Genomic DNA, 10564 nt, shown 5'->3' with positions numbered 1-10564 from the left:
ATCAGGCAGAAAAGCATCCTACGTGTAGAATGCTGGCAGGTGAAGTGACTGTTGGTCCAGGAAGGCAGGGCAGATGTCTGCAAGCTTGAAGATGCCCGTTGGTGCCTCTCTGCTGCTCTGAATCCATGCTGGGCCTCAGCACCTGCCAAGGATGGGCTCAGAGACAGCCATGGGACACCCTGCAGGGTGTCCCACCCTCTCAGGGGAGCTGGGCTGGGTGATGGACACCCATCTGCTCCCAGTGTGGAGGGTACCCGGGGCTGCCAGTGCCGCGGACCAGAAGGACAGGAGGTATCCAAGGATGTGAAACGTGTTGCCACGGAGACGGATGCTGAACTGCTCGTGGGGACGTGGGCTTGCGGGGAGCTGGGTGAGATGTGGTGTCCCTGGGCCAGAAGGATGCTTCCCATCACCTTGAATCGCCATCACCAGCTGCATGGAGACGTTGTCCTTCCCCTCCCCGGAGCGCGTGTGTGCAGACACGTGTGTGATGGCCGGAGCATCACCACAGCGGGTCGGGGGGTGCGAGCGTGGCGGTGCCTCACCTCTGAAGGAGCATGACCTGCTCCCAGCAGTTTGGATAAGCTCCTCAGCCTGCCAGGCCTGTAAAAACCTCCCTGCCTGGCAGGAGCACCCACTGGTGCAGTCCCTGGCCCCAGAGCCCCCTGAAATGAGGAAATGAGGAGTCTGACCGGCGATATTTCTTAGAGGAGCTGTAAGATACCGGCGGTGACAGCGATGTGATGGGAGACGACGGCTGTGCGAAGGAGCAGGTATTTGGGGACAGCCTCCGTGCTGGCAGGGAAGATTTGGTGATTTTTCTGGGTATGTTCCAGCCCTACAGCCTCTGGCTGGGGATGCTCAAGCCCGTTTTCCCCCTTCTTTTATTACAAACCACATTTTTGGCTTCCTCATCCCATTTCTCAAAGCATTCAAGGGTGCTTTGAAACCCCTGTCAGATCTACCTCTCTGTTTGAGCAACCAAGGAGCTTCTGGAGGGGAGAGAAAGGATTCCCTCCCCATTTAAAGCTCCAAAGGAGCTCTTTTTCATCAGGTTTGCAGCCTCCTGCGTTACTTTTCCTGACGGCTGTGATTTCCTGGGCATGACGGCCCCTGCGCCGGCTGGTACGAATCGCTGTGTGGAGAATTTTTTTCCTCCCTCTCCAGATCCTGAGTTTAAAGGCTCCTGCTTTATTTCCTGATGAATTCAATCAATTATCATAGTGTGTAATTCGCTAAGCTGCTTTCCCAGATGCGATGACGCTGCCATGAGGAAGAGGGGAAAAAAAACCCCCACATCTCCTATCCAAATTTTTCATCTAAGCAAACAGCTTTTTTTCTGATTTTTCTGAAAATAAAAAAAACAAACCACCATACCCCAGGGGTTTTTGCCATTTATTTCAGTCTTGTGATTGCTAAAATAATTATCAACCATTACAGTAAATGCTGTGGCCAGTGCAGCCCCTCGATGTCACCTGGGCTTGGGTACTGGGATGGCAAGAGGGACCTCAGAGTCCTGGCTCCCAGGTGCTGACTGCAAAATATCTCTGCTAAGCATTTTTGGCAACCCTGCAGGGCTGTGTCCACCTTTTCCCTGGATAAAAGGTGTAGTTAAAGCCTGACGTGTCCCCTCTGCATGGGGACGAGGTGCAACGGGCCGTGGGGAGCTCACCGTGGCCCCGGAGCAGCGATTGCTGCTTTATCACAAGAAGCGCACACTCAGCTCTTGCCGGGGGCTGAACGCAGCAGAAACCTTCCTTATCGGCGCGACTTACACCCTGCCCCACAAAAACGCCTCCCAGCACGCACCTGCCCTGGAACAAGGGTTCACAGCTGCTCCCAGCGCCGGCGTGGGGGACACACGTGAGCCGGGCTGGCTGAACGAGGGGGACCGTGTGCTTCCCCCAGTCTCAGCACTGGGCATCTTGGTGGGGCCGGAGGTGGATGGGAAGGGGACAGAGACGTGATTCCCACCGTAGGATCTCACCCGGCTCTATCCCCGGGCTCGGACGGGCGCTAACAGCCGGGGGATGTGCTATGGCAGCGCAAGGCCCTGAAAATGCAGCGTGCTGAGGGCAGGCGTCGGCTCAGGGCCTCTAAATGACACCCACGTCCTGGGACGGTGGTAAACAGAAGCCAGACCTGGATGGTCAGCCCCTGGGGAGCTCCCAGCTGCAGGGCGGAAGATGTGCCCAGTGCCGGGCGCGTGGCCAGGAGCATCACGGGTGTTCTGGTGAAAGCCTGGCCAGAAATCATCCCTCCTCCTTCATCCCTCACCCCTCATCCCTCATCCCTCCTCCATCCCTCATCCTTCATCCCTCACCCCTCATCCCTTCTCCATCCCTCATCCCTCCTCCATCCCTCATCCTTCATCCTTCATTCCTCATCCTCCATCCTTCCATCCGCCCTTCCTCACCAGCCAGCCAGAGCCGGGCACCGACACGGGGTGAGCAAAGAGGCCAACGTGTTCCCTCCGCACCCATCAGCCCAATAAAACATGGCAAAGTCCATTATTTCCCTTTTTTTTCCCCTCTTCTCTAATAACCGAAAACAATCGCAGCCCCGAGGCAAGTGAGCGTGACTGCTCTGGGAGCATTAATCATCCTCTGCGAGCCCGGTGCCGGTTATCGCCGCTGTTTATCCAAGGTGCTATTAAAAAAAAAAAAAAATTGCTATAAACGCACCTTCAGCCTCTTCTGAAAGAGATTAAGTGCTTGCGCTGGCTGCGCTGATCCTATCGCCTGCCTGGCTCTGCAAAGTCGTGTTCCCAGCGAGGAGCAGGACGGAGCGGCCGGGGGAGAAGCAGGGTCTTTTCCAGCCGGGCTGCTCCGATCCCTGGCCCGGAGAGGTGCCGGGTTCCCGAGGGAGCTTTGTCCCACCTGGGAATCATCTGCGGGACCCCAGGGAATTGGGATCCAACCCCCTTGACGTGACCCAGCAGGACAACTTGTGCTTAATCCCAAGCCACCCCTTGGCCACTCCCTTGGCAGCCACAGGGCCTTCCAACACGACTTTGATTTTTTTTCTCTCATATTTAGTGAAAACCTGTTAATTTTGCCCCAGGTTTGGGGTTTCGCGGGGAACTGCGCTGGCTGGGGGTGTTTCAGGCAGCAGCTCAGCTCCTCTGAGGCAGCTGGGCTCTCGAATCGCAATCCTCTGAGGAGGCATCTTGCAAATTAGCATTTCTTAGTGATAAAAACTTGATTTAGAAAGGGGAGGGGAAAAAAAAAAAATCAAACAAACCAAAAGAGGTTAGCTCAGCAAAATGGTAATTTGATAATCTCAGGTGCAGGGAGGGGAAGCTGCCCATGCTGGGGTGGGAATGAGCAGCTGGGGAAGGGCAGGAGCTGCTGGTTTTACCATGAATTATCTGTTGATGACGCTGCTATCGATCCGTGGGTGCTCAGCAGCCCAGGACGAACCTGGAGAGTGCTGGGCTTGGCCGATAGCCGGGGAGCTGGAGCAACCTCTCCTGAGTCACTTTGACTCAGTGATCTGCAGGAAGCTGTGGCATCCCTGAGCATCCCTGAGCGTCCCTCAGCATCCCTCAGCATCCCTGAGCATCCCTCAGCATCCCTGAGCATCCCTCAGAATCCCTGAGCGTCCTCAAGTGTCTCCGTGCATCCCCAAGCATTCCCAAGCCCCGTGGCTCCATGCCAGCACCAGCTCTGCTCCCCGACCGGCACGTCACCGCCCCGGCAGCGCGGGGAGGATTTCATTATCGCCAGGTCAGGGAAAGCTCAGGCAGATTTAATAAAGCCATTACGCCCCGGGCAATGGCTTTAATTAAAGAGCTGGTTACAAATGGCTGGCTGGCCCGCGGTAAGAGGGGCGTGCTGGCCAGCGTTGGAGGGGCTTGTTTGGCCCCGGATCGGTTGCCATCAAGTCCCCTTGTGGGTGGTAGCGGGCGTGGGGACCCCTCGGTAAACACTGCCATGTGCCACCCGTGGGTTTGTCCCTGGCGTGGGGACGGCAGAAGCAGCCGCGGCTCTTGAATCACAGAGGGCTGGGGGCTGCTGCGTCTTTTCGGCTGCTGAAAGTCGAGCTGGCTGGGCTGGATGCAGTTGTGGAGGGGCTCGGCTGGATCGTAGCGGGGGGAATCCTCCCTGCGCCCTGCCCGGCCACCCGGCTGACCCTTTCCAGCTGGGACACAGCCCGATGGCTCAAGGTTTGTGGTTTATGGTGAATCTGTGGCTCAGCCGATGAACTCTGGTCAATCATTTCCCAACAACTGCCACGGTGACAAATCCCGAGCGGCAGCGGCTCCTGCGGCGCTGCCGTACGCGGCCTCTCGCTGCGGTGGGGTTGTTCCTCGCGGGCCAAGGCTCAGGGTGGTGGCCCCGGGACTGCGCCCCGAGCTGCAGCGGGGCCTGGACTTTGCTCGCAGTGTGACAGGTCCGAGTGTGGGTCCCGTTAGGCCCCAGGTGATGTTTCGGCTCCACTGAACCCATCATGGTGGTGGTGGGATGGGGGTGAGGGGGGCGCTTATCTGGCTCCTGGGGTTTCTGCCCCACGGGACAAGTCCCCAGTGGGGAGGGGGGAGAAGGTGATGGGGATGGTGGGGGGAACCTCGGGGGGGTGGGTGGGGTCTTTGCTTGGGAGGGTCTGAGCAGGTGGGAGCAACCCCGTGGGCCCAAGGGGGGGATGGCCCTGCGCCCAGGCGGGTGTGGGGACACCTGATCTGCTCCGGGGGACCACCGGCCCCCGCCAGCCCCCCCACGCCCAGGGTGCTCTGGCTCCCACGGGTGGCCCAGGGGCGAGGGCACTGCGGACCCCACCAGTCGCCCCAGTGCTGGCTCCCACGGGTGACCTGGCTCGGGGAGGGGCCCAGGGTCCTCGTGGGGATCCAGACCAGGGACGCCGCCGATCCCAGCTGGTCCCTACCTGGTCACTGGGATCCCACGGGTGACCCAGGTCCCGGCTCCCAGGGCGCTGCGCACCGCGGGCTCCTGGTGACACCTAGTGGCACCGCGCGACACGGACACGCGGGGCCGCGGCTCCCCCCGCTGCGCAGCGCTGCATCGACCGGGAGACCCTGCCCGCAGCCGGGCCGGGAGGGGGGCACCCCCCATCTCCCCCATCTCCCCCCCATATCTTGCCTTCTTCCCCCACTCCCCCCATCTGCATCTCTCCCCATGTCCCCCCCCCGTCCATCTCCCCCCATTTCCAACCCCCTCTTCCTCCATCTCCCCCATCTCCATCTTCTCCCATCTCCCACTCCCCACATCTCCCCCATCTCCATCTCCCCTCTTCAGGCTCCCTCCACTCAGGTTCACCCCATGGGGCAGGATGCAGCTGGTGCTACCTGAGGGTGGGGGGGGGGTCCCCAGGGACATGTCACCCACCCCCCCCACCTCGGGTGACAGAGCCAGCCCTGGACGCGGGAGGAGAGGGCCCTGGGGGCTGAGCCAGTGAGGTGGGTGCAGGCAGGACCTGGCACAGCTTGGGGCGGGGGGGGGGGTCACAGATGCTGCCAGTGCCTTCGGGACCGTCCCGTCGCGTGCTGCTGGCCCCCGAGCTTTGCAGCCCCTTCCCCCCTTTCCGCCAGCGAACCCTGCCTCTGCAGTGATGCTGGAGGGGAGGGTGGGATGCAGCCCCCCCCCCGCCCTTGCTTTGCCATCACTGCGTTGCCTTGCCAACGCCGTGGCCCTGTCCCTCGCTCAGACACTGTCACCGCGGGGCCTGGCGCAGGCGGCACCCACAGGTAGGGCTGGGGGGCACGGGGGGGGGGCTGCATGGGTGTCTGCCTCCAACCCCTCCCCAATACATCACTCAGCCCCCCCCAACTCTGAGCTGGAGTGAGCCCCCTCCCCTGCGTGAGTCTGTAGCCCCCACGGAGAGCAGCGGCACCCCCCAAGACCCACCCACCGGGATTCTGGGGGGGTCCCAGCCAGAGGGGTAGCTGGGGTGTGTGCACACCGTGCCCCCTCCCCAGGCCACGGAGGAAGGGTTTAACCAGAGAACCCCCTTCCTCCCAAAATGGGGAGCACTGGCTTTGCCCTGGGAGGGTGGGGGGTGACTGGGGCTGTGCTTGGGGGTGCGGCTGGGGTGGGGACAGGCAGGTCCCCACTGCGGGGTGGCTTTGCCAAGGGGCCCGGCCGCCTCCGGCTCTCCCAGAGCTTGGCAGCGGCCGGGGGCAGCGGCCGGGGCAGTTTTAGGGCTCACGGGCAGCACCCAGAGCCCAGTGGGCATCCCCCCCCCGGCCCACTGCCAGTCCCCACGGTCAGGGGGTCGCTCCCTCTCCCACCATCCCCAGTGCGGGCCAACCCCATGCGAGTGCCAGCGGGCCCGGGAGGATGCGGGGGCAGGTTCGGGGCTGCCTAGGCACCCGTTTGGGATCTGCGGCCCCACTGGGGCCAGCAGCCCCATGGCGACGGTGAGGCTTTCAGGGGGCTGGTGGGGTGCAGGGAGGAGTGGGTGCCTCTCGCTGTCCCCCCCCAGCCCAGCCTGGTCCCCGTGCCAGACCCCGCAGAGCATCCCATGGCCCCGGGCGGGCAGGCGGCCTTTGCAGTGCCACCTAATGGGATAAACCAATTCCCTTAACCCACTTATCCGGCTGATCCAATAAATGTGGCTGGGAAAAAAGTGTGTGCCTGGTCTTAATGCATCGCCTCCCCCTCCCGCCCCCTCCCACCCATTCCCACCCCGCGCTCCTGCCTGCGCCGTGGGTCTCTCTGCGGCTCTTCCCCAGGGGCAGCTGCAGTGGGGCCGGGACGGCGGTGGGACCTTGGCCCCTGCGGCTGGGACTCGCTGGCCCTGGCTGACTGGGAAGCGGGAGAGGTGGCCGTGCTGGTGGCATTGGCGTCGGCAGCTCTGACCCTCCAGCCCAGCGGGGAGCATCGGGGAATAACCCAGCACGAAGTGGGACGCGGGGGCAGGTGGGTTGCGGGGGCTGTGGGCCAGCTCTCCGGCGTGGCTGCAGCACGGCTGGGTGACGCGGTGTGCCCGTCCCCCCGGTACGGGGATTTGCTCAGTCCCGTGTCCCCAAGGGCCATCGCTTTTGCCATTGGGGGGGGGGTCCCAAGCAGCCTTGCTCATCCCTGTGCTGCCTTCCTCTGCAGGTGTGGGGGGTGGGAGGAGTTGTTGTGGGGCTCTGGGGGGTGCGCGAGGTGTGGAGAGGGCAAGGATGGGAGATGGGGTGTGGATGGAGAGATGGAGGGGGAGTGACGGGGATGGGGGAATGGAGATGGAGGGATGGGGTTGGAGGGACGGGGATGGAGGGACGGGGATGGAGGGACGGGGATGGAGGGACGGCGTGGTTGGTGGGCTGGGGCAGGAGGAACGGGGCAGGCAGGATGCGGCAGGAGCAGGCAAGCAGAGGCAGGAGGGCAAGGGAGAGGAGCGCTGGGCTGGGTGTGCTGTGGTGGCTGGGAGCCACGTCCGCGCGTGGGTGACGCAGCGGCCCAGGCGACACCAGGAAGCGTGCAGCTCCGCAGCAGGTGAAGGCGGAGCAGCGGTGGCAGACACTGCCCGCAGCGGGACCCTGCACTGGGGCTGGGACCCCCACTGCCACGCGGGGCCACCCGTGGCTTCGCTGCCCCCTCCTCTCTGTCCCCGCAGGCCGGCATGGACGAGGCTCGGCCACCCCCCAGCCCTGCCGGGCTCTCTGCGTACGTGGCCGTGTCGCAACTGCTGGGCCTGACGCTGCTGACCACCACGGGCGCTTGGCTGGGCCGCTACCGGGGCGGCGTGGCCTGGCAGAGCCCCCTCCAGTTCAACGTCCACCCCCTCTGCATGGTGCTGGGCATGGTTTTCCTCCAAGGTGATGGTGAGCGGGGCCGTGGGACAAGGCTGCAGCCGGGAAGGGAGCAAGGGGGACAAAATGGTGACAAAGAGACCGGGAAGATGCTCTAGGACCCCACTCCCCCACCCCGATGCCTGCGTGCAGCACCCCTGGAAGGTGCAGGGTGCCGGGGAGGTGGGGGACCCCCCAAGGGTGCTTATCTGCCCTCTCTCCGGCAGCTCTCCTGGTCTACCGGGTCTTCAGGCACGAAGCCAAGCGCTCCACCAAGGTGCTGCACGCGCTGCTGCACGGGCTGGCGCTGGTCATCGCCCTCGTCGGTGAGCGCCGGGGCCGGGGTGGGCAGGGGGGCTGGATCCGGCCCCGGCGGTAACGGGCTCCTCTCCGCAGGCATCGTCGCCGTCTTCGAGTCCCACCGGAGCAAGGGCATCCCCGACATGTACAGCCTGCACAGCTGGTGCGGGATGGTCGCCTTCGTGCTCTACCTCCTGCAGGTGAGGGCTGGGGAGCTCCCGGGGGGGGAGGGACCCCAGAGCACCCCGTAACACCCCCGCACCCCCGCAGTGGCTCCTGGGCTGCGCTTTCTTCCTCTTCCCCGGCGCCTCCTTCTCGCTGCGTGGCCGGTACAAACCCCAGCACGTTTTCTTCGGCGTCGCCCTCTTCGCCCTCTCCGTTGCCACCTCCTTGCTGGGCATCACCGAGATGCTGCTCTTCAACATCAGGTGGGTGACCGAGCCGGGAAGGGGGCGGTAGCCCCTCAGATCCCCCCCCGAGCCCCAGCAAAGGGCTGCTCCAGCCCCGTGGGGCAGAACCTGGCCCCTGCTCAGGCCGTGGCTCCGTGGATTTAAATCCCTGAGCTCTGCTGCTGCTGAGTCATTTCCCAGATGATGGTAACAAGGGCTGCATCCTGCAACAGCTTTTTTTAATTTGGTCTTGGTGGGGGTGAAACATCCATCCTCACCTCTCTGCAGCAAGATGTTTTTCAGAAGCTCCCCCCAGGACGCTCGTGTCCCCGAGGCCTCTGCCCTGGCAGCTGGAGGACACGGCGATGGCCCCAGCTGCACATTGGTGTCCTTGGCCCCATGGGGACACGGCTGTGGGGCACCCCAGGAGCCACCTCCCTCCGGCTGGGGGAGCACGTTTGGGAGGGGAGGCACCGGGCCACCCCCAGCCCTGCTATAGGGCTGTGCCCCCCGCTTCCTCTGCTGTCACCAAGCGTCCCTCCCCAGCGCGAGCAGTGCCCAGGCAGTCACCTCTTGCTCTGATCTGGGGAGAAGAGACCGTTCCCAGGGTGCGTGCCCAGAGGAGGAGGATGAGGAGGGGATCCCAGACAGGGTAGGGACAGGCCACCTGCACGCCGAGGCTCGAGCATCCCCCTTCACCCCCGCAGAGACTCCTACAGCAAATTCGTGCCCGAGGGCGTCCTGGCCAACACCCTGGGGGTGCTGCTGGTGGCCTTCGGGCTGGTGGTGGGCTACGTGCTGACACGGGATGACTGGAAGCGCCCGCCGCTGCCCGAGGAGCTGGCGCTCTCCATGGACTTCAAGACCCTGACGGAGGGCGAGAGCCCCGGCGGCAGCAGCCAGTGACGACCCCAGCTCCCCGGCACAGGCACCGTCTGGTGTCTGTGGGATGTCCCCGTGTACCCCGTCCCCAGGTCCTGGGGCTCTGCCCGGCCCAGAGGGACAAGGACAGCTGGGGAAGGACACGCTTGTTGGTGTTACACTGCCCTTGGGCTCGGCCTCCATCCTCCTCAGCCCTGCCCCACGCAGCCCCCGCTGACCCCCGAGCCTGCCCCTGGCCCCACGGGGACAGCGGTGCCCCAGGCAGGGGCAGGGGCTGACATGGATGGGGGTCCCCAGGCTCCGCCCTGCTCTGGGGATGGGGGCGTGGGAGCCCAGGTTTCCCCCCTGCGAGCGGCCGAAGCCCAAAGCTCGTTCGCGATGCCGACGAGCAGAGGGGATGTTCACCACCACCCACATTTCCCACTCGCCGGCAGCGCAGCCACGTTGGGGGGCTGCTCCCCACACAGGGCTGCCCCGGGGCTCAGAGTGACCTGGCATCTGTGCAGGTCCAGAATCTTTGTGTCCAAAATGTTTTCCCCCCTCGCACGCTGTGTTTTCTGCTCAGTGGATGCTCCCGACCTAATAAATGTTTGCAGCGAACCCTGTCCTCCGCCTGCCTGCTTCTGCCGCTGATCGTTTCGGGGGACCCCTGAGCTCCCGCACGCCGTGGGCAGCTGGGATCGGAGCCGCGCGCGGGGGCCGAGGAGGGCAGGGTGGGTTTTTGGGACGGGATTCTCCTATCCGGGCCCCGCGCTGTGCACCCAGCACTGCGGAGCTCAGCGGCGGCTGCGTGCGGGACCCCGCGGGGACGTCCCCAGGGTCTGGCTATGCACTGGGCGTGCCCACGGAGGCTTGGGGAGACTCCGCGCCATGAGGAGGTGCATCCCCGAGGTGTCGGCTCATCTCCTCTGCTGAAAGCATCCCCTCTTCCTCCTGGGTTACGGCACAGGCAGCCGCGTGGGTGAAGCTCCCGGATTTCAGCGCTGCAAAGCAAACGCAGCCCCCAGCAAAGGCACAGCCCAGGCCGGGGGTTTCTGCTCACCACAACCCCGCTGTGCCGCGTCCTTCCGGCGCCGCGCATCCAGCCTGGCCCGGCTGCACGGGGTGCTCAGCTGCGACGCCCTGGGTTTGGGCAGGGACGAAGCAAGCACTCAGGTTCCCAGCAGCTGCAGGGCTCCGGCATCCACAGCGCCGAGCTCTGCTTTCCACAATTTAACCCCGAACACCCCCGATGCGGTTCCCCCCGCTATTTTATTAA

General features: G+C 64.0%; 1 protein-coding gene across 2 annotated transcripts; it reads left to right on the top strand.

Annotated features, from left to right (window-relative positions):
* Positions 1-6691: 6691 nt before the first annotated feature.
* Positions 6692-9906, top strand: CYB561 (cytochrome b561). Of its 2 annotated transcripts, XM_086766736.1 has the most exons (6): positions 6692-6878; positions 7561-7768; positions 7963-8061; positions 8132-8235; positions 8306-8463; positions 9132-9906. In XM_086766736.1, exons 2-6 carry the CDS (start codon positions 7567-7569, stop codon positions 9328-9330), a joined length of 762 nt encoding a protein of 253 aa, XP_086622862.1. In that variant the 5' UTR covers positions 6692-6878; positions 7561-7566; the 3' UTR covers positions 9331-9906. The 2 variants fall into 2 exon arrangements, with proteins under 2 accessions (XP_086622862.1, XP_086622863.1); XM_086766737.1 differs by lacking the exon at positions 6692-6878 and having other exon boundaries at positions 7463-7768.
* The last annotated feature ends 658 nt before the right edge of the window (positions 9907-10564 follow it).

The sequence above is a fragment of the Chlamydotis macqueenii genome, chromosome 25 (assembly GCF_036417535.1).
Source record: "Chlamydotis macqueenii isolate bChlMac1 chromosome 25, bChlMac1.mat, whole genome shotgun sequence".
Lineage (NCBI taxonomy): Eukaryota > Metazoa > Chordata > Aves > Otidiformes > Otididae > Chlamydotis > Chlamydotis macqueenii.
This window is presented reverse-complemented; position numbering and strand designations above follow the sequence as displayed.